Here is a 25,068-nt window from a genome sequence, read left to right as displayed (position 1 = left end):
GCTACTCAAAATCATACTTAGTAGTTTGTATGGCCCACACGTGCTTGTATGCATGACTAACAATGTCGGGGCATCTTCCTAATGAGGCAACAGATGGTGTCCTGGGGGATCTCCTTCCAGATCTGGACCAGGGCATCACTGAGCTCCTGGACAGTCTGAGCCATCGGATGGACTGAAACATAATGTCCCAGAGGTGTTCTATTAAATTTAGGACAGGCAAGTGTGGGGGCCAGTCAATGGTATCAATTCCTTCATCCTCTAGGTATTGCCTGCATACTCTCGCCACATGAGGCCAGGCATTGTTGTGCACCAGGAGGAACCCAGGACCCACTGCACCAACATAGGGTCTGATAATGGGTCCAAGGATTTCATCCAGATACCTAATGGCAGTCAAGGTGCCATTTCCTAGCCTGTAGAGGTCTGTGCCTCCCTCCATGGATATGCCTCCCCAGATCATCACTGACCCACCACCAGACCAGTAATGCTGAACAATGTCACACCAGTTCTGCTGGGGGTAATTTTGTAGGGCACTGGCAGTGCTCATCCTGTTTCTCCTTGCCCAAATGAGCAGATACCTGTCCTACTGATGGGTTAAGTACCTTCTTTGACCCTGTCCAGCTAAACTTAATAACATGAATCCAATAAAAAAAATAGTTTAAAGTGATTTTTGATAAAACTCCTGATACATGATATGGCTTTTTGACAAGAGCAGAAAGGATAAACAAAAGTTTGAAGTTCCAAGATAACATTAATCTCTTATTCTCCTAAATTAATCTCTTAAAGTCTTGTTGTGCTGGTCTTAAAAGCCATCCTCTCCCTCCCAAAGATATATTAGTATTATACTGAACTTGATGGTGTCAATTACTGTGTTACAATCATTTAATATTTTGATGCAGTGTTCATAACAATTGTTTCCAATGGTTTCCAGTTACTCTGATTTTCATGGTCAGGTGTAGCAATTGGGTCACAGCAAGAAGCCAAAAAAGCAAATGAGAAAGGGTTGGTTAATAATAACTGGTAATGGCATTTGGCACAATTGTATTTTCAACAGATAGCTAAAAGACATTTATACTCTGCTGAAGTAACAAGTCTCTAGCTTGGATTTAAATGCCAAGACTGACAGGGCATCTCCTACACTATCAAACAGATCATTTCAAAGTTTGACCTTACCTCTAAAATCCCTACATCTTGAAGTGGATTTATCCTCAGAACTAAAAACATAAAAGATAATAAAATAAAAAAAACACATTACACTTCACAGCATTTTCTAATCAAACTTGATTTTTTTTAGTTTATAAAAATAGCTTTTAAAATGTAAAATTCACATATTTATTTTTTAGCCTCTCTCTGCATATTGTTTATTGGGTCTTCATATTATATCATCTTATATATTAATAAATTGCTTGCTGACCTACACTGCCGTGAAATTGCACATAAAATTACAGGTGACAGCTGTTTCATGCAGTTGTGAATTCATCATCCAGAGCCCATACTGATTAAAATTATTTGTGATGGGTGTTAAATAGAGAAAAATTTTTAATTAAGCAAATGAAGGTCATGAATTAGTTATATATTTTCTTCAGAAATGAAGAAACCTCATTTGTCTCTCATAATATCTACTTTGACTGCTCATCTTCAACAGTCTGTGACTTTAAGACCCATAGACTATGCAGTGTCGTTTTACTGATGGTTTTGAAAGTTTTTTTTTTTTTTTTTTGCTGTGCACTTACCATCTGTAATCATTACTGATGTCTTTTAAAAACACTTTTAATCAAGGGTAAAGGTTTCTGTCGTAAGACACTTGCCAGTATTCTTGGTAAGTTTTTATCACAAATTATTTTTGATTATATGCAATTGACCAGCCTTTTTGTAGTGCAAAGGAACACATGACTCTAAATGTTTGCATAGGATCACCTTTAGATTACAGGCCATGTCAGTCTCCCTCTCCAAGATGATTTCTGAATATCTGTAATTTTGAGAGTTTTATTGTAAGTTGAACCAAATCCATTTAACTTTTTTACTCAAAAGAGCTGGGTCAAGACTAGAAAACCACAGAATCTACCAAGTTATAAATCCATCATTTATGGTTTACTGTGTGTTAATTAAGTAAACCTAAGATATATTTTTAGAGATATTGGCACATTCCATTGTTATTTTGTGAAATTATGTTTACTTATTGTGATTTTATATCCTTTGCTTTAGGTTGTTTTAGAGTGGTGAATATAAAATGTAAAATCTGCTTCACTGCAGTTAATATGTACATGGTACCATTAACTGCTCTAAGTTTTAATCACCTTTTTAATCAACCTTTTTTATGTACTTTAATTGTTCGCTTTAGATAAATTTCAGTTTCAGTTTTGTATGATCATATGTAAAGTCTTGCATTAATTCGGCTCATGTGAGTGTTGTCTGCATATGTTGACTGGTGTGAGTATTGCTGTGTATACTACATACTTTAGCTATGCAAGGACTAGTGGCCCCTGTCCAAGACTGCTATATGTCTTGTATTCAGTTCTCTTTGGGATTTGTTCTGGAGTGCCACAACCCTGAATTAGTTTAAACAAAATTTTAACAATTTTATATTTGTAAAACTAGGGGGCTCTGCCCCCTGCTCACTTCGCTCGCCCACCCCCGGGTCTGGTTTACCGGATGTACAATTTAAAGAGATAGTTATTTTCATGGGAATTGTTAAATATGCATTATTTTCACTTTTACTTTAAAACTTTTGTAAAAACATTTGGAATGAACTTTTCTTCAAGATCGCATTGAATTTTGATCCTGTGTTTGGACTTACATTGTAACAACACAACATATGACTGCCCGGGAGTAAATATAATTTTTTTCTCTCTAATAAATAAAATGACCTTCTCGAATATTTGTCCGTGCTCTTTCTTCTTCACTTTGTCCTGGTAAAAGAGCTGAGAGCACAGGAAGTGTGTCTGACAAAAGCATTCATACGACTGAGGTTAGATGACCCATGACCCGTGGTCTTGTTTGAAAATAGTTGTAAGTAGGGCGAGACTTGTTAAAAGTCTCTGTCTCATAGGACTTCATACCACAATATCATTTTTGGAATCTTTTAATTCTCGCTGGCAACACGAATTAGACGATCTACAAGTCTCCGAACAATATATTTGATCTCTTTTCCCTGTTCCTTTATTAGTAATAATTTCTGTTTGTTTGCGTTAATGCGATCTTTCCTGTCCTTTTTTTTTGAGACTTTTGAGTTTTCGTACTTCCATTATCTCTAACCAGCTATGCATGTGTACCACACCAACATTTTTAAATTCTTTACGACATTCTACTTTGTCATCTACTTTTTGTCCTTTATTTCTGGCCCCGGGCGTGGTTAAATCTTTCTTGTTTGACGTATAACACTGCTTACGTTTGGGGGGGGCTGAATGCATGCTAAGGAGATGTGGTAGGATCAGCTGCTGTGTTCTGCTTGTCGCGCTGCACATCGATCATTTAAAAGCCTGTACAGCAGCTGTCCTTTTGTCTCACTGCCTTGTCTCGCGTGATGTCCAAGTGTCTTCCAAGAAGATCACGTCTCGTCTCCCTTCCAAGATGTTTTTTTTTTTTTTTTTTATAATAGAGAGACCTCTTTGAACAGTGAAAGCTAACTTGAGTGCAAAAATGTGCTCATAGTTATCAAGTTAAACATACTAAATGTTAAAACTAGATAATGGTGTAAGGTGGCAACAACTTTACCTTTTTATGTTCATCTACGTGAGTTGTTTTTGACAGCTAAAATATTTCCAGATTGCTGAAGGTGTGCACAGCAAGACAGCATTAAGTTGAGGTATTGGTTTCCATATCTTTATCACTAGTTCTGTAGCACTGTGTTTCAACAGCATAGAAACCTTCATAGTATAACTTTTGCGTAACTCATTAAAACGTTTTTTTTAATTATCACATGAAAATTAAGTTCAAATTTCAAACAGTTAATTTGTAGGTAGATTGAATGACTACTGTGATCAGTGGCTACAGAAGCTTCCTAATAGGTAGCTTAATAGGTTACCCTGATAACAATCGATACATCTTTTTTGTTTTGTTTTTTTTTACCTTTTTTTTTTATTTTTTAAATACAAGCACTGACGTGTTATGTAACATGCTAAGGACCACACAGTTGGTCAGAAGTAGGAACTGTATGGAGTGCTTTTAAAGCTGAAAGTTAAAAGATTTAACCGCTGTTGATTGCCTATTTATTTACTTTTTTTAGCCAAAGTTTTTAATCCTGTTGTGAAATACAACAAGTATAAAAATTGAAAAAAACTACAAAGCCTTATGTTCAGATTTATTATCCATCCATCCATCCATTTTCCAACCCGCTGAATCCGAACACAGGGTCACGGGGTTCTGCTGGAGCCAATCCCAGCCAACACAGGGCACAAGGCAGGAACCGATCCTGGGCAGGGTGCCAACCCACCGCAGGACACACACACACAAACACACCCACACACCAAGCACACACTAGGGCCAATTTAGAATCACCAATCCACCTAACCTGCATGTCTTTGGACTGTGGGAGGAAACCGGAGCGCCCGGAGGAAACCCACGCAGACACGGGGAGAACATGCAAACTCCACGCAGGGAGGACCCGGGAAGTGAACCCAACTGCGAGGCAGCAGCGCTACCCACTGCGCCACCGTGCCGCCCCAGATTTATTATTTAGGTTGTAATATATCTGAATCCTTTAAACTACAACACAATAGCTTTGTATGAGTTTGAAGTTACATTAGTGTGTCATACTGATGGCTGGAAAATTTTGGAAAAAAACATGCAGTACTTGTTGAGGTTAATTTAATCTTCATTTTCGGTAAAATAAATTTGCTCATAATGGATTAAATTTTCATTATCTACAGTAAAGCTTGAGTGGTACAGTGGTTAACGCTTCTGCCTGGGATTTGCCTTCAAATACCAACCTGACTCTGGGTTTTGCTGAAGGTTTGCTGTGTCTCCCAGCACAGTCTCAAGGACATGGAGGAGATTTCAGGAGACAGGCAGTTACTCTAGCAGAGTTGGACAGGGCAGTAGAAGGTCCTTAACCCATCAGCAGGACCGGTATCTGCTCCTTTGTGGAAGGAGGAACAGGATGAGCACTGCCAGAGTCCTACAAAATGACCTCCAGCAGACCACTGGTGTGAATGTCTCTGACCAAATAATCAGAAACAGATTTCATGAGGGTGGCCTGAGGGCCTGACATCCTCTAGTGGGCCCTGTGCTCACTGCCTGTGTCATTGATGGTCTGGGGAAGCATATCCATGGATGGACACACACAAATCCTTGGACCCATTGCCAGACCGTAGTCGCACTGTGATTTCTGTTATTCCTTATTGGCAGTGTTTTATTTAAGAGTAGTACAGATCAAGAAGGAGTAAAGGATGGACCATCTTTGTGTGGAGAAAGCTGAAGCTGCGTGTTTTCTTGTGCATGATGATCAGGGATAGAGAATGTTCAAAATATTACTGCTTCACAAATAGTTGATGTTTTGTGTTGGGGGTGAGAATTTTAACTATAAACTGAAGTTAATAAAAATCATCCCATGTATCCATTGTATGCTATGCGCAAAAAGTATTTCTGCCAAGTAATTCCTTTGATATTGTTTTCTGATGAAGTTTTCGCTTAAAGTAAGACATTTTTGTATATGTGAAATCCACAGAGTAAAGCTGACTATCAAGATATTTTCATGTACATACCCAATAGGGGTTCATCCCATAATTTTTTTCATTGTGTGGTTTAGAGATTCTGTACATATGCTTCTTACAGAAATAAAAATAATCTGTTCAAATAAGTTACACAGTTTGTCCAAATGAATTGCTGTCTGTTGCACACCTAGGCGCTCTCTTTGCATACGTGCAGTCGTCTGTTCTGTTACGTTTCATGAGACAGTGAAAGCATGTACTTTCAAGGATTGTTTTTTGCAAAGTGAGTGACATACTCGATAATTTCAGCTCACACATCGTTAAAGCAACAATTAAGATATTATTGTAGACAATACATATCGTACAATCGTAGATACAGGCAGGTTGTGTTGATCAAGCATGTGTCACTGGCACACACAAAGAGAAAACCAACACACCAACTTGGTAGAAAGATGTTTGGTAAACAAATCTTACTTTTTGAAAAGGTGAACTTAGAGTCTATTAACTGAACTTCAGCTGAAGTTGTGTCCTCAAAATCATGGCAGACAAAAACTTTAGGCAAGTAAGGTAACTCCGGTAATAATTTCTCCATTTCATATGCAGTACACATATAAGTATAATTTAAATTATGATGTATATTCCTCCCATAAACAGTGATTTTACTACTCAATCATGTACTAGATATTTTTAAAACATAATAAAATGAAAAATGAAGCACTGATGCACAAACTGAATGAAAACACAAAGCCCTGTAAATAAAAGGGTAACTATAGTGTTCATTCAGTGCCTCATAAAGTGTAATAAATCGGTATTAACTTTTCAGGCAGTGATTAAGATTGACATGAGTTGGATGTACTGAACTGCAATCACAAGGCAAAAAACTTGAACCGAATAACATTTTAATGCACTGATGAATCTTTTTTTTTAAATGTATCTACTAAATTAAAATCGTACCCCGTTTGACAGCAACTGTCCAAGAACAAAAAAGCAAACAACATGCTGAGCCTCTAGGGAAAACAGCTATAGGCATTCTGGCAAACGTGAATTGAGAACACCTGATGGTAAAGGCAAGGCATTAAATGTGAACGTGTTTGTTTTTTTGTTTTTTTTTGTTTTTTTTTTTGCGCAGTTTTTCTGCGCTCTTAATTTCGACCCCTCAAATATTAGTGAATTTATTCAGTTTGTTTTTGTTATATATTTTATATTATGTATAACACATGCATTAAAATACATATCTTGGGCACAATAAACTTGGTTCATTAATCTATTACAATGAACATACCAAATAAATTGATGACTGCAGCATTACATCTACAAGAAAGCAAGTTTCTTCTGATAGCACAGTTAACAAACATCCATTTAACATTTTTAAAAATCAAATGCCACTTTGTGTTAAAAAAGGTGGTACGTAACGGAATCTTTTGGGGTTTTATAATTACACCAAATAAAAGACCATATAAGGATTTCTTTGTTAAGGTTTAGTGTTGTTTGGTGCATCATATCTCTTCCAGTGGTCTTATGGTCTTCTATACTGTTGTTAATATGTTATTATTGGACTGCACATTGTTGCTAAAGCCACAAGAAGTGTAGCAGTTTGCTGAGTCTCATCTCTATGGTATTTATGCTTTGTCCAAGAAATCATTTATTTATTTTGGAGTTTATTTTTGAGTTTGTAGATTTAGTATGGAATAGTTTTTAGCAAGGCAAGATGTTTTGCTTCTTGGTCTTAATTTTTCTTTTCATGGAGCCACTGGGCTCTCACGTTAAATGACCATCCATTTTCACTTTTTGCGGCACATTAACACAGTACATGTATGACCTCATGAAACTGACCTATTAGATACCTGCTCTGATTGTGCTGTATCCACCTGTATTTTTATTTTAAAAGTTTTTTATTTAGGTCTGATTGGGACAGGTTTATAATCATGAGGATTTTTGTGGACTTTTCCCGTTATTAGATATTCTTCTGGCATATGGAAAGGTCTCTTTATGAGCATGGCACCAGGGTGAGCTCCCGAGTCACCGTGATGGTAGATCCAGCCATGGTGAAAAGTGACATATTTCTGTTGCAATTGAGAATAGCTAGACTTTAAATATTTAAAAGGTAGCGTTCATTTTAATATTTCAAATATCAGACACATATTCTTGTTTATTATTTGCTTCTACCTCATGAAATTAATGTTGTCTTCTTCTTTTGGCTGCTTCTGTTAGGGGTTGACACAGCGGATCATCTTCTTCCATATCTTTCTGTCCTCTGTATCTTGCTCTGTTACACCCATCACCTGCATGTCCTCTCTCACCACATCCATAAACCTTCGCTTAGGCCTTCCTCTTTTCCTCTTCCCTGGCAGCTCTATCCTTAGTACCCTTCACCCAATATACTCAGCATCTCTCCTCTGCACATGTCCAAACCAAAGCAATCTCACCTCTCTGACTTTGTCTCCCAGCCATCCAACCTGAATTGACCCTCTAATGTACTTATTTCTAATCCTGTCCATCCTCGTCACACCCAATGCAAATCTTAGCATCATCACCTCATGAAATAAATGTAAGAAATTACATTTGTTATGGACACCCCAAATTAGGCACCTTACGCTAATTTAGAATGTTTTCTGCCACAAGTAGTGTTTGACTGTTTGAGAGCTGAGTAAAATTATTTCAGTTTAGTACTTAATTACCATTTTTCTGACATTTACTTTTGTTTCATTGATATTAAGAATGTAATATGGACCAGGTTTCTTTAAACCTGTTTTACAATATTACTATGTGGTTGACACTATTTTTAAAAACCTGTGCTTTTTTATTTAATTTTGAGTAATCACATTTATTTTCCAGCATGTACTGTCAACATACACTTCCTAATTATTGTTATTATTTTGTATTCATGTCTGTATTTTAGTGAGTCGTGTCATCTTCATGTATGACTTAATTGACCTTAAAAGTGTTAATCTTCTTTTTATCAGCTTTTGGTTATGCAGTCAAATACTTCACTTCCAAATATTTCACTTCTGTTGTGTTCCTGCACTGATGCAGATCACTTCAACCACATGAATTATGGTTAATTTTATTGTTAAGTGAGATCAACAAACTGGTAATGTTTTTTCTTGTGAATAATATTTCATAGTCATTACTCTCACTCTTTGATTTTGTGTAGATTTCTGATGATGGTAGATATGTCCTGCTCTCTATTCGTGAAGGTTGTGACCCAGTGAACAGATTATGGTACTGTGATCTGCAGAAGATTCCAAATGGAATAAAAGGTATATTGTCAGCAATTTTCATTTTTTTAATGTTGTAGTATTGTACATTGAACTAGATCCTATAAACAAAGTCATGTATATAAAAGCTGTTTTGAAATAATACCCAGTTTGAGGAATTCAGTAAGTAAATTTTTTGTTTTATTTAATTTTGAGTGTATGTTTTGGTTTTTAATATTTTTATCCTTATTATAATGATGTATTTGTGTTGATATTTTGTGTATTGTTTAACTATGATGCTGTGTTGTTGCCAGGCAGGTAATGCATGTGCATGTGCCCCACCATGACATCATAGCAGCAATGATGTGTACAGTAAGATAACCACTTATAGTAAACAAGTGCCTGAACTTTGCCGAACACAGAGAAGGCCATGAAGCTGTACCAGTGTAAAGATTAAAAAACGATGTTGACGCTTGCACCTTGGTAGTTTAATAAGCTATTGCTTATATTGACACATGGGATTTTTACTGTTTTAGCAAGAAAAGAGAAACTAGAGTGCCGCATTTGGTCTATACAGTGATATATTTCAATTTGTATTGTGTCGATTTTTAACTTATTATTTGTTGTAGTGTTGTTTGACTGAGGCAATATTATAGATTTCTCTTATGTTACAATAAAAAAACATAAGATCATATATTGACAGGACAGTTAAAATTTCAATATTAAAAAATATGTTCTATATGCACTAAAACAAGATTGTTTTTAATTCAGTTATTATTTTAATGTTTTTTACTGTGTGTTGCAAGATGATTCATAACTCCAGAACAAAACCTATTTTTTGCACAATGAAATTAACAGATTAGCTGTTTTCTAAGACATTTACAGAACTTTAAACATTCTTTACCTAAACATGTGTAATCACTTTTCTGTAAATGACATTTTTGTTTTTTAGTCAGTGATTATGAATTATATCTTATCCTACATCATCTGCATCTGCTTATATCTTGGTGTGTTTTTGATGCCATGATCAAGCGGTCATCAGATAAGTAAGGTACTGATATGTCACAGAGTGGTAACATGTTGTATGCCGACTAGTATATTCAAGTAGGGATTTCACTCTATTTGTACACTTGTCATTAGTGACACTACACCCCTACATTTATTTTTTGTGTAATATTCCTGTAACAAAATGATTTCTACAAGATATAAACATTGCTGTTGATTAACAACAAGAAATCAGGACCTGAAAACCAGTACTAAATTATTTTTGCCTTTCACATGAACTATCACTTGTTTCCCTGGAGTAAAAACAAGTGCCTGAAGTGTGCATTGAATATCGGCATTTTATAATTACCAAGCTAGAGCAATTCTTACTTTAGCATTTGTGTATATCTGTGTGTGTGTGTCTATATATATATAAATATATACAGTATCTACATACAGTGGGGCAAAAAAGTATTTAGTCAGCCACCAATTGTACAAGTTCTCCCACTTAAAAAGATGAGAGAGGCCTGTAATTTTCATCATAGGTATACCTCAACTATGAGAGACAAAATGAGAAAAAAAAATCCAGAAAATCACATTGTCTGATTTTTAAAGAATTTATTTGCAAATTATGGTGGAAAATAAGTCACCGTCTCATGGGTTTTGCTTCCTAAGGTTGTAATGTCTAGTCTTGCGTATCGTCAAAGTGTCTCTCTGAGATGATCTGGTCTAGATCGCTTCGCCCAACCCCCTCGGAGGCACGCTACGCTCCTGCCACTTCGCGTCTCTCCCGCTTGCGTTGTGGGTGGGGGGGGGGGGGGTGGGGGGGGGGGGTGGTGGGAGCTGAACGCACACTAAGCAGAAGTGGACGAATCAGCTACTGGCTTTGTGCTGCTTCTGCCAAGATGCCTGTTCTGTTTTTCGCTCTGTGTGTCGATCATTTAAAAGCTTGTACAGCAGCTGTCCTTCTGTCTCACTGCCTTGTCTTGCGTGACGTTAAAATTTCTCTCGTGGGATATCAAATTGTCTTCTGAGTATATCAAGCCTTGTCTCCCTGCCAAGATTTTTTTTTTTATAATAGAGAGATGTTACTCATATCCTTAGCCCAACATCCACATATCATATGTGTTTACAAAGTGTCTTTTAATAAGTTTACATGTGTTTAAAGCGTGTGGGAGGGGTATTTTAAGACTTAAACTATAAAAAAGAAAATGTTTATTTATATGGTCTTTCAAAATCGTGGATTTTCACCTATCGCTGATGGATCTGGAGCGTAACTTTCGTGATAGGCGGGGGATCACTGTATGTATATCATGTATGCGTGTATATGTACATGTGTATATAATGTATGCATGTAATGTATGAACAAGCAATAATAAAGCTAAATATATTCACAGCAACGTTTAGCAAAAAAAAGACCATAGTAACACATTGATCTTTGTTTGCCTTTGGCTGCACTGATGGAATTATCTGTGGGATGCTTTAAGCTCTATTCTATTCATTCTTTATACAGCTCACTTGGAGGATCCTGGAATTTGTCAAAGCCAGAATTTGTTAATGAAGACAACCAGGGTTTTTTTGAGATGCAGGGAATGGTGACCCTATTTTAAATTGACAACATCAAATGTTTCATCAGCATGATGCTGCTTGCTTTCACAAATGTTGCAGTATCATCTTGCACAAAAGCTACTGAAATATGCATAAGCTAATTTTGTATTAAAGCAGTGTTTACATGCATTACTATGTGTTCTGATGTATCTCCACTAAAAGCAGCAGATGATAGGGAGACCATATGATTTTTGGTGATAAATGGATATGCATTACAGTAACACTCTGGAGCCATTTATATTTCCCTTTTTTTGATTTTTTGTTTTCCCCAAGCTATCAATGTCAGGCATCAGTCATACACATAAATTAATTGATCTTAATAAAAGCAGTTTCATAGGTTCAGTAATTGTCATTCTCCATGCAATATCTGCTGCTTCCTTCAAGTTACTGCTGCAGAACCAACTTTGCTACATCTGGCTGTCGTTATCCCGTTAGATAGAAAAAAAGTGTTCAGATGTATAAATAGAGACCTTTTTGTTGTCAGAATTATGTTTACTTGGTTAGGTGAAGACTTTTTTAAAGATAACAAGCCATTATTCCTTTCCACCAGCAGTTAAATTTACTAATTCAGACTATGCGTAACATTTTTGAATTTGCAAAGATGCCAGACAAGGCTGCCCTCTGTTCCCTTTGCGTTTTAATTCCTATCTCTTGATCATTATATCTATCCTCCCTTTATAAATTGGACCTGTTTACCCCAATCACACTGCACAACACCATAAAAATGTACTTTATTTATTTATTTGGCTATAGAATCAGCTGAATATTTTTTTTTTCTTCCCCTTAAAGCACACTTGTCAATAGCTCTGCCCACCTTCTGTCTCACAGACAAGGTCATTTTAGATATCCTAGCAATTATACTATTTTTTTAGTGCCTGACATTGCTTTTTTCATATACTGACTTACTGTAAAGGTCAAACAGTCAGTCAGTCAGTCAGTCATTTTCCAACCTGCTATGTCCTAACATAGGGTCACGGGGGTCTGCTGGAGCCAATCCCAGCCAGCACAGGGCGCAAGGCAGGAACAAATCCCGGGCAGGGCGCCAGCCCACTGCAGGGCACACAGACACACCCACACACTAGGGAGTATTTAGGATCGCCAGTGCACCTAACCTGCATGTCTTTGGACTGTGGGAGGAAACCGGAGCACATGGAGGAAACCCACGCAGACACGGGGAGAACATGCAAACTCCACGCAGGGAGGACCCGGGAAGCGAACCCAGGGCTCCTTAATAAAGGTCAAACAGAAATCCATATTTTCTTGGTCCTCTTTCTTTTTCTTTCCTTTAATTTCCTTTCCTTTCCTGATTATCTATTATTAAAATGAGTATTGTTCCTTATTTTAATTAGGTTTGTCTGAAAGAAAAAAGAGACCTGTAAAGTTTAGGGTTAGATACCTTTTTTCAATGCTTTGTATGGCATGCAAAAGACCCTCCTCTCAAGCACTCTATGTTAATCCATGTCAGGTTGTATTGGATGTGAGAATTTTTTATTTTAAGTTATGTGGACTTTTTTCATTGGGCATACATTCTGTCCAGTTTGGAGTAGAACTGATGTTCCAGTTAAGGCTTTATCCTGGCTTCTCTTTGAATATGATTTTGTCTGCCTTTGTTTTCTTGCTATCCTTCCATTTGTCTCCCTACAATTGTCATACATCCTTATTCTTGGTCCACTTACTACATATTCTCTCAGTGTGTCATTAGGTTGAAGGACACCTGGGATCCTGTCCAGGATGGCACCCGTACCACCTTTTTTGCAGTGAAACTCTTTGAATTAGTCATTGTTCCATCTTTTTTCTTTAGTGGGGCTTTAGGGCATCAGCAGGCCTGGAGATATTCCCTTCTACTTCTACTCCTTCAGTTCCTTCTTTTACCACAAACTGAGGTCTTCCTTTAAGATGTGGTGCTCCACTGTCTCCCCCTTTTTTCCTCCCACAGACTTCTTTTTTTTTTTTTTTTTTTTTTGTCCCTTGTCTCCCCATTCATAGCCTCTCTGTCCTCTTTATGTTGCTTGCATAACGTAGCATACAGACCTCTATTCCTCTACCCAGTTTGGAAATGTGATGTTCCAACTTCTCTTTCTTTGTCCTGTACCCATACTCCCATGTTTAAAAAAAATCATCTAAAATTTTTGACAAGTAGCATATTCATAAACCATTTGTATTTTACATGCTGAAAATGTTGTACTGTTGCCCTTTACACTGACCCTTATTACCATTTCTGTCTTTCTAAATGCCTCTGGTGCATTTCTCCATATATTTAGTTACTATACCTGTCTCCTCGTTTTAGTCCTTAGTCTCTAAAGCCTCTTTCCTTAACTTTTTCTTCAAAACTTGACTCCTCTACGTCTCACTAGTTTGCAGCAGTGGCTTTTTTTCTTGAGTCTAAATGTAGCCAAATTAAGACTGGTGTCTCGTCATAAATCCCCCAAGAGTTTCTGTCTTACTTCTAATCTCTGGAGGTCCTTTCTTATAACCTAGTTCTTCACAAACTGTCTCAACGGTCAGTCTGGTTCCAATATTAATACATGGCTATCTGCTACTCGGTTGACTGGGGGCTGGATGTCTGGTGATCAGTGACATGTGGATCCTTACATCTTTTCTGCTTTCTTCTGACCCTTTTTAGTTTCTGTCCAGGTGGTGGTGTGACTGTTGCTTTCCCTCATGGATATCCTTTTTTATTTTTATTTTTATTTGTCTAGCTTTCCTCACAAAATTATGGCAGGTGCGTTTGTGTGGGAGGTTTTTTTTTTATTTTTTAAATTTGGTTGTAATCATTTCACTTCAGTTCCAGAAAAAATTAACTAAAAACACAAGTAATGGATAATAAAATAAAATCTGATTATATTGGTGAACTGTATTTAGCTCTGCCACGTTCAGATTATTAATTTCATAATGTGTGATGTGCTGCAACTAATACAATTGCATGTAAAGCACTTCTAGTATTATTACTTTTTGACCTAATTTTTGTCATCTTTCTTCTTAATTTGTAACACCCTCTTTGAGCTTCATTACCCCTCTCTGATTCCTTTAGTGCTTCACAAAGCTAGTTAAGTGACAAGTACTATTTATCTGGGTCAATTCTTTGTGTTATGTTCTGATTTTTTGACTTCAGGTTATCTTGCTGGTTTTACAATTTTATTTAAAATGATTCTGGTTAAATTAGTAGTATATCACTTGCATGGGTACAAACTAGTATTTCATACAGCTTTCCAATCATAAATAGTAAATAAAATAACTTCTAATAGATAACTTCTAATAAATGTAAAGGATTTTTGTAAATTAATCCTTTTGAAGGTGTTGTAGTCATATATGTCCGTGATAGATGTGAATTATAATATTGTCACGCTTCCTGATTATGTACAAATAAATAATGCAGACATCTATTTTAGGCACAAGTCAGATTTAAGTGGCACACCAGCTGCTGCCAGATATGATGTGTGAGTCTATGAAGAGTCACCTTTAAAGTGCTGAATTTGTTTTGGATTACTTTATGCAGACAATTTTTCACAGTATTCCTTGAGCAACTGTGGGCAGCCCATGCATCCATTTACTTACTTTTTTGTTTTGTAAATATAACTCATGACATATGTGTATCTGTATATATAACATTTATTTTTTCCTATTTATGTACAAGTTGCTAAAATAGAAAATCCCAGAAAGCAATGTAGCTGAAATTTGACAGTGTTATTGATGGTCTATCCAAAATAGTTTAGAATTTTTTCAAAGTACATATGTTTCATAATGGGGTACACACAAAGTTTAAAGTGTTTTTTTGATGAGTGTTGATGCTGAAAAAAAGTCTTCAATATATTTTTTTAACACACCCAATCAAATGCCTAGTTTTGGGGAGTCTTTGGCAGGTGACAGGAGACAGGTGTGCCAAGATGAAACCCATGCCGACATGTGAAAATAATTTGAGCCCAGGTCTCCAGAGTAAATGATGTGGCATTCTTAACAAGCAAAGAAAACATTTTTTTTATCTGGGTATTTTCAATACCAAACTTTATTCCTGGACACATATAAAGTTGACATATTTAGTATAACTGTTTACATGTGGTTTTAGTGACTTTCTTAAAATCACACAGGAAATTGAATGGGCAACCTTGTGGTTTAAAGTTCAGTTACTTATTCCCCACTCTGCATCACCCGCCTCCCCAAAACCCATCTATGAAATATGTAAAAGGTAATATCTGACTTGAGGTCTACAATAAATGTTTTTATTTTGATGAAGTGTAAGAAAAATGGGAGAGACTGGGAAATGAATCAGTTGATTAATTATAGACTTTGCTTTTGGCAATAATAATAATACATTTTATTTATATAGTGCCTTTCCCATGCTCAAGGTGCTTCCCAGAGTCTTAGAAAACAGCAGGGTATATGTAACATTGGATACAAATGTTTTCCTGAATAGAACAATGAAACAGATAACAAAGCATTAAATAGAATAAAGGACAATAAACCAGAGTAAAATACTAAAAGAAAAACCCTAACAAATAACCTAATATGTGTATATAACAGACACACAAATTTTCCTGAGCACCTGGACAGAGTGGCAAACTGAAAGAAAGGGCAGAATGTTAAGTTAAAAGCTTTCCTAAATAGATGAGTTTTAAGTTGTTTTTTTAAAAGAATAAATGGAGTCAGCTGATCTAATTAATTTCAGGATGTCATTCCAAAGTCTGGGTGCTATGGAGCTGAAGGCCCTGTCACCCATAGAGTGCAGGTTAGTGTGAGGCAGAACAAGATTACCAGAATCAGAGGACCTTAGTAGGCGAACAGGAGTGTAGTGATTTAGAAGGTCACTGATGTAGTACGGTGCAAGGCCATTTAAAGCTTTGTAGGTTATTAATAGAATTTTATATTCAATCCTGTAAGACACAGGGAGCCAGTGAAGGCGAAGCAGGATGGTTGTGATGTGCTCACTGTTGCTGGTTTGAGTAAGGACTCTTACAGCAGAGTTTTGAATCAACTGGAGCTGTGATATAAGATTAGAAGAGGCACCTGCCAGCAGCGAGTTACAATAATCGATGCAGGATGTGATAAAAGCATGGACAAGTTTTTCAGCATTAGAGAAGGAGAGGAATGAGCGAACACAGATTATGTTACGGAGGTGAAAGTAAGAAAGTTTCTTAATGTGGTTTATGTGGACGGAATAAGAAAGGGAGGAATCAAAAATGACACCAAGATTCCTTGCATCAGAAGAATGTCTGATGAGATCACCGTCAAGAGTGACTGAAAAGGAGCTCATTTCCTTAAGTAGCGCTTTAGTGCCAATTTGCACGAGTTCAGTTTTGTTGCAATTTAATTTTAAAGAGTTCTGCTCCATCCAGGTTTTAATTTCACTGAGGCAAGTTGTGAGCTGAGAAAACTCTGATGAAGTTGCACTTTTGACATTGAAATAGAATTGAGTGTCATCTGCATAAAAATGATAACCCAGTCCATAGCTACGAATAATATGGCCAAGGGGAAGCATACTGTATAAATACAGAATAGAAGAAGGCCGAGGACAGAGCCCTGAGGAACTCCTTGTGTGAGTGGCGCTGAGCTGGATCTGCTGTTGCTAAGACTAACAAACTCTTGCCTATCAGTCAGATAGGACTTGAACCACTGGAGGGCAGTGCCAGAGATACCCAGCATATTCTCCATTTTGGACAGTAGAATGTCATGTCTGACAGTGTCACATGCTGCACTGAGGTCTAGCAGAATTAATATGCTGGTTTGTCCAGAGTCTGCTGCCATAAGCAAATCATTGGTTACCTGAAGAAGAGCAGTTTCACAGCTGTGCTGCGCCCTGAAACCAGACTGAAAGGGTTCCATCAAATTATTAGAGGTTAAGCAATTGGTGAGCTGGGAGGCTACAATATGCTCAAGAACTTTTGATAGAAAAGGTAAGTGGGAAATAGGCTGAAAATTGTTAAGATTGTCACCATCAAGACCAGACTTTTTTAACATGCGGGTTACAGAAGCGATTGTAAAAGTGACTGGCACAAACCCAGTGTCGAGGGATGTATTGATTAATGTCTTAACAGTCAGGATTATGGCATGAAGGCAGGATTTAAGAAGTGTGGTGGGGGTGGGGTCCAGTACACAAGTAGTTGGCTTCATCTTACAAAGCAGGTCATTAACAAATGCCAATGTGACAGGTGAAAATTTAGAAAAGGAGCTGGATGGAGTGGGAAGACAGGGAAGGATATCAATGGATGATGGATTTATGTTAGTTGAATTATTTAGATCTTTAATTTTATTGCGGAAAAAGTGGAGGAATTTTTCACAGACTTCAGTAGAGGAGGTAATTTATTAACTACAGAGAACAGAACCCTTAGGTTATCATTGGCACTTTCTATTATTCTGCCATAATGTGTGTTCTTGGCCGCAGTTAGTGCATCCCTGTAAGCCCTTTGATGGTCAGAGAAAGCCTGGATGTGAACAGTGAGGCCAGTCTTACGTGACATTGTTTCAAGGCGTTGGCCAGTTGCTTTCATAGATCGTAGCTCTGAATTACAGTGCATCCGGAAAGTATTCACAGTGCATCATTTTTTCCACATTTTGTTATGTTACAGCCTTATTCCAAAATGGATTAAATTCATTTTTTTCCTCAGAATTCTACACACAACACCCCATAATGACAACGTGAAAAAAGTTTACTTGAGGTTTTTGCGGAAAAACTCTGATCTACGAGTTTTTTCATAGGCTCTGGTAATTCTAGTGTTAACAAGTTCCAACTGTGTTCTTGATGAATTCACTTTAATATAACAGTCTTGAACCACTGTACTAATTCCCTTCATAAAGTTTAAACACTTGAATCATGTCTCCTCTTAATCTTCTTTTGCTTAAACTGAAAAGGCTCAGCTGTTTTTATCTTTCCTCATTTTTAATCCCCTGTAGCACTGGAATCAGCCTAGTTGCACATAAGACTCTGCATGACAATCACACAGGGTGCTAAGACCCTGATACTTGCAAAGCTTAAAAATGTCACAGGACTGACATCATCAGTTTAAACTTAATGGGTCACCCACACGTTATTCCACTGTAATATGCATTCACATCTATGGATTTTGAAAGGGGATCACCAACCCTGACCTCCAAAATCATTTACAAGGATATCTGCTTATTTTGAGTGGGGAAGCTCCAATCCCCCGCTATCCAAAATTCCTTGCATCAGTGCTTGAATTGGACTGGTGCTTCTCCATTTTTTGCCTTTAATTGCTGACACTCCTCAATGTGTATCAGCAGTGTTTTCCTCAGCTTTCTCCTCAGTCTATCTCCAGCCCCGGCACTGATAACTCCAAGAAAGACTAAAGCCAACCACTCTTCATGCTTAAATCATGATATACTGCCGCACTGATCTTAAATTGTGGCACTTGAATTTGTAATCAGGAAGCTACAGAAATTGTATCACGATTCTCGAAGCTACTGTTCCGCCCTTCTCGCTCTTCAAATAAATGGATCAGTGTAACACATCAAGTACCAGTACTTATGTATAGCATGCTTTGCACACACATTTACCTCTGCAGATTTTAAAGGGAGACCACATACAAATGACGAAAAGGAACACTGCACTTGAGTGAACAATGTAGACATATGAAAATAGTAAACACCAAATAATGATAATAATAATACTTAAATTTCTAATTATTTCTACTGATTACCAGTTTCAATTCAAAAGAATACACTTTCCTATAAAATAACATTTTGCAATGACCAAAAACAAAAGCCAAGTCACTAGAAAGAATCAGGAATTGATCTACTGCAGATGTATTTTAGTCATGGAAAATTGTGCACAATATTTTCTATAGTAAGTGGCTCTTGTAACTTAATAACATTATTATTACTTATAATTTGACTGTTGCCTTTATCCAAGGTGACTTTTGATACACAATTAGTTAAATTTCATTTGGTTTTCCAATCGGAGTGCAGGCAGGCAAAGTGACTTGCTCATGGTCACACAGAGACAGTACCAGAATCTGAATACAAGCTCTAGATCCAAATCCTGAACCACTACACCAAAGTGCCTTCCAATAATATTAGAAAAAAAAATAATAATATTAAAAAAAAAAACAAACCCTACAATTATTATATACAGAAAAGTACTTTGTCACATAGTACTTTGGATTCACCTGATTAACCAAATGCATCATAACTGAGGCCCTTTGTCATTCCTGGGGCAAAGCTGGGTAACACAGCTAGTGTCAATGTAAAAGCATTTACCATATTTCTATAATTTGTGTTCATTAATAATTTGCTTTATTTTTCTCCGTGACCCTGTGTTCGGATTCAGCGGGTTGGAAAATGGATGGATGGATGAAATGTATATCCTCTTTAATAAAACCCCTATGTGCGTCCAGTGTGTCTTCTGGTGAAGTGCGCATGCGTAGGGCACGGTGTGACGCTTCAAAGCAGATGCTTCAAAGGCCACCTTACGCGTCACACAAGACAGAGAGGGCGGGACCTATAAAATATCGTGCGGCCAATCCAATCGGATTTCGGTAAATGAGGTAAGACCTAAAACATAAAACACGAAAAATCCAATCAGGCACTGAGACGCAGAGACCAACTTCCCCATTATTGTGCAAGTGTTCACTCTGAGGATGTCAGATTTGCGATTAAGAAGCTTGGCCCGGTGAAGTGTAAAGTGTCAGTCGTTGAAGGGGTTTTCCTAAATATACGAATTTTCATGATATTACAATACGATGACTTTTAAAAGTAGATTTATTTTTGCACACATTACATCAGTTGCTGGGGAGAATCTGCTGATTGCCCACTATTGTGACAGAAAATTAAACGCATATTACGGACAGCAAAGCCAGTATTACTGTCAGAGAAGATTACAGGCATTTTACGGGAAAAACTTTATGAGGTAAAAGGTCCCATGCCATTTAATATAGACTATTCCTACTAATGTTTATGGACTACTGTTCTAGCGCCCGTTATTGTAACGGGCTTAATGTCTAGTATATATAAATAGGTGTGAAAAAATGCTGTAAACAAAGAATGCTTTCAGAAATATAATTAATGAATTGTTTATTGTTATCAATTTACAAAATGCAAAGTGAGCGAACAAAAGAAAATCTAAATCAAATCAATATTTGGTGTTACTACCTTTTGCCTTCAAACCAGCATCAATTCTTATAGGTACACTTGCACAAAGTCAGGGAATTTGTAGGATTCTAGTCAGGTGTATGATCAACCAATTCTACCAAACACGTGCTAATGATCATCAATGTCACACGTAGGTTGAAACACAGTCATTAACTGAAACAGAAACAGCTGTGTAGGAGGCTTAAAACTGGGTGAGGAACAGCCAAACTGTGCTACCAAGCTGAGGTTGTGGAAGACAGTTTCATGTCATGTCAAGATTGAGCACAGCAACAAGACACAAGGTAGTTATACTGCATCAGCAAGGTCTCTCCCAGACAAAGATTTCAAAGCAGACTGGGGTTTCAAGATGTGCTGTTCAAGCTCTTTTGAAGAAGCACAAAGAAACGGGCAACGTTGAGGATCACAGACGCAGTAGTCGGCCAAGGGAACCTAGTGCAGCAGATGAAAGACACATCAAGGTTATTACCCTTCGAAATCGTAAGATGTCCAGCAGTGCCATCAGCTCAGAACTGGCAGAAACCAGTGGGACCCAGGTACACCCATCTACTGTCCGCAGAAGTCTGGCCAGAAGTGGTCTTCATGGAAGAGTTGCAGCCAAAAAGCCATACCTCCGACGTGGAAACAAGGCCAAGCGACTCAAGTATGCACGAAAACATAGGAACTGGAGTGCAGAAAAATGGCAGCAGGTGCTCTGGACTGATGAGTCAAAATTTGAAATATTTCGCTGTAGCAGAAGGCAGTTTGTTCTTCAAAGGGCTGGAGAGTGGTACAATAATGAGTGTCTGCAGGCAACAGTGAAGCATGGTGGAGGTTCCTTGAATGTTTGGGGCTGCATTTCTGCAAATGGAGTTGGAGATTTGGTCAGGATTAATGGTGTTCTCAATGCTGAGAAATACAGGCAGATACTTATCCATCATGCAATACCATCAGGGAGGCGTATGATTGGCCCCAAATTTATTCTGCGGCAGGACAACAACCCCAAACATACAGCTAAAGTCATTAAGAACTATCTTCAGTGTAAAGAAGAACAAGAGGTCCTGGAAGTGATGGTATGGCCCCCACAGAGCCCTTATCTCAACATCATTGAGTGTGTCTGGGATTACATGAAGAGACAGAAGGATGTGAGGAAGCCTACATTCACAGAAGATCTGTGGTTAGTTCTCCAAGATGTTTGGAACAACCTACCAGCCGAGTTCCTTCAAAAACTGTGTGCAAGTATACCTAGAAGAACTGATGCTGTTTTGAAGGCAAAGGGTGGTCACACCAAATATTGATTTGATTTAGATTTCTCTTTTGTTCATTCACTGCATTTTGTTGATTGATGAAAATAAATGATTAACACTTCCATTTTTGAAAGCATTCTTCGTTTACAGCATTTTTTCACCCCTGCCTAAAACTTTTGCACAGTACTGTATATCTCAAGATAACTGAAGCACAAGGAACTAACTTCTATAAAGAAAAGGGGGAATAAGGAGAGCTTTACCAACATATCTAATTGATTATTTGCATTCTTTGCACCGTAAAGATCTATGAGCCGGGGATGGACTGTCGTCTTGATTATAATTTATACACTGGATTGCTCTCGATTCCTTCTATACGTGCTTAATGACTAAGAAATGATCTGAGGTTTACACCCAGCTGGATGCGGCTCTTGGCGATCCTGCCTGTAATACCCAGCATTATATGTATGTGGCTGTATGTTGGAACCTCTGAACTTTGGTATCTTCATGTGCATTTTGTAATATCTCCTACTATGCTTTTTCTGCTGCTTGCTGCTCATCTGCGTCACCCCATCCTCCTGTCTCACTTTCTCCGCTGTGCTGCTTCTCTGCTGCTATCAGGTAAGTATTGTTCTCTACTATGCTAAAATACTCTTGTGACAAACTCCTTCATATTAAACAGTTTGTCCAGAGCAAATGGTCAGACTGGAATGTCCTGAAAGACAATGGTATTGTGCGGCACCCGAAATATTTACATCGCGGGTCAGGTCGCCGCCACAGCCGGGCTGCGAATGACAAGTTCACCAGCAGCATTTGCTCAGGAATATGCCGTCCTACTCATGGCTTTGGAAATAGGAGTGTCAGTGTGCCAAATCTGCAATATGTTAAAATAAACTCTGGTCATGGATCTGTGCACAACGAACCCACTTCGGCTAATATTGCATTGCTTAAGTCAAGATCTCTTAATGGCAAAGCACTGGTGCTATCAGAATTCATTACAGACTCAAACTGGGTGACTCCACCCAGATACATTCACTTCACGGAGTCTCTCAGCTCAAGACAAGGAGGAGGAGTTGCAGTAATTGCTAGATCGAAGTTAAACATCAAATGAATCCCCATTTACAGTCCATTGTCTTTCGAGTGTCTGGCTCTTAAGCTAATAACAAAATCTGGTCCTGTCTCACTTATTGTTGTCTATCATCCCCCGAAATACAGTGCATCTTTTTTTATCTGATCTGACTGAATTATTAACCCACTTAAGTTCACTTTCCCAGATAGTCATTCTTCTTGGCTATTTCAACATCCACATTGACATTACTACATGTAAACTGAGAAATGAATTCCTATCCTTACTGGACTGTTTTGACTTGGTGCAGCATGTTGATTTTCCCACCCACTCTGGTGGTCATATACTGGACCTGATCTGCGCATCAGGATTATCTGTCAACAACACTTATAGCAGTGATTTGGGACTCTCTGACCATAAAGCAGTGCTTTTCACTGTCTCATTACCTCTCCCTCCTCTTACCTGTAAACGTCAAATTTTTTTCCGAAACCTTAAAAATATCTGTCCCTCTGTTCTTGCTGGATCTTTCTCTGTCTTCACCTATTCCATCAACACTAGTCTTATTGACCATTATAACTCAGCCCTTCATTCAACACTCGATAAACCAGCTCCTTTAAAATATAAGGAGGTTTCCTTTAAGCATTCAGCTCCATGGTATACAGTGCACCGGAAAGTATTCACAGCGCATCACTTTTTCCACATTTTGTTATGTTACAGCCTTATTCCAAAATGGATTAAATTCATTTTTTTCCTCAGAATTTCCCCCCTCCCCCCAATCTGACTCTCTAAGTAACAGCACAAGTACAGACGCAAACCAAGTGTAATCAAGAGTCCCGGTTCGATCCCCACTCACTCCTATATTTGCCGTTTTCTGTAGTAAGCTGCTCTTTTTGTTAATATTATACAATACACACATGCACTTCGTTTGCGTCTGTACTTGTGCTGTTACTTAGAGAGTCAGATGGGGGAGGGGTGATGTTAGAGCACGTGAGCTTATTCAGTGCAGCAGGAACAACGCACATGTTGATCTTTTTTTCTTTCAGTATATGTGCCTTCCCTGTTTATTTATATATCTCTGCCTGTCTGTCTCTCTATTACGCAATGCTCTGTCTGTCTGTGTGTTATGGATCTTAAAAATAACAGGGACAGTTGTTCATGTTAATTGCAGTCTCAATTGTTAAAAAAATATTTTAAAAGGAGCATCCCACATGAAAATATAACGATTTCATTAACTGACAGTGCATACCAATTTATAAATTTTATGTCCGTTTGAGATTAAAAAGAAAAAAAAAAGCAACACTTTATCCCCAGCGGGGAATCGAACTCAGGTCTGTGAGGCACGGCAAAGGTGCTGCACTCTAAGAGGCAAATCTTAGCGCGCTGCGCCACGGAAACTGTTGTATCATCCTTGAAGCTTTTGTGAAAGTGTTTACAGTAATCCCTCCTCCATCACGGGGGTTGCGTTCCAGAGCCACCCGCGAAATAAGAAAATCCGCAAAGTAGAAACCATATGTTTATATGGTTATTTTTATATTGTCATGCTTGGGTCACAGATTTGCGCAGAAACACAGGAGGTTGTAGAGAGACAGGAACATTATTCAAACACTGCAAACAAACATTTGTCTCTTTTTCAAAAGTTTAAACTGTGCTCCATGACAAGACAGAGATGACAGTTCTGTCTCACAATTAAAGGAATGCAAACATATCTTCCTCTTCAAAGGAGTGCGCGTCAGGAGCAGAGCATGTCAGAGAGATAGAGAATAGCAAACAAATCAATAGGGCTGTTTGGCTTTTAAGTATGCGAAACACCGCGGCACAAAGCTGTTGAAGGCAGCAGCTCACACCCCCTCCGTCAGGAGCAGAGAGAGAGAGATAGAGAGAGACAGAGTTTGTTTTTCAATCATAAATCAATACGTGCCCTTCGAGCTTTTAAGTATGCGAAGCACCGTGCAGCATGTCGTTTCAGGAAGCAGCTGCACAAAAGATAGCAACGTGAAGATAATCTTTCAGCATTTTTAGACGAGCGTCCGTATCGTCTAGGTGTGCGAACAGCCCCCCTGCTCAATCCCCCTACGTCAGGATCAGAGAAAGTCAGCGCAGAGAAAAGTAACCTGGGTAGCTTCTCAGCCATCTGCCAATAGCGTCCCTTGTATGAAATCAACTGGGCAAACCAACTGAGGAAGCATGTACCAGTAATTAAAAGACCCATTGTCCGCAGAAATCCGCGAACCAGCAAAAAATCCACGATA

At 38.0% G+C, this 25,068-nt stretch overlaps 1 protein-coding gene across 1 annotated transcript in view; it reads left to right on the top strand.

Annotated features, from left to right (window-relative positions):
• Positions 1-25,068, top strand: part of prep (prolyl endopeptidase) — a 345,233-nt gene that overhangs the window by 77,606 nt on the left and 242,559 nt on the right. The window contains exon 7 of the mRNA XM_028797649.2: positions 8,800-8,905. Within this exon, the coding sequence (XP_028653482.1) occupies positions 8,800-8,905 (106 nt within the window). The remainder of the gene's footprint in view (positions 1-8,799; positions 8,906-25,068) is intronic.

This window comes from Erpetoichthys calabaricus, chromosome 3 (genome assembly GCF_900747795.2).
Source record: "Erpetoichthys calabaricus chromosome 3, fErpCal1.3, whole genome shotgun sequence".
Classification (NCBI taxonomy): Eukaryota; Metazoa; Chordata; class Cladistia; order Polypteriformes; family Polypteridae; genus Erpetoichthys; species Erpetoichthys calabaricus.
This window is presented reverse-complemented; position numbering and strand designations above follow the sequence as displayed.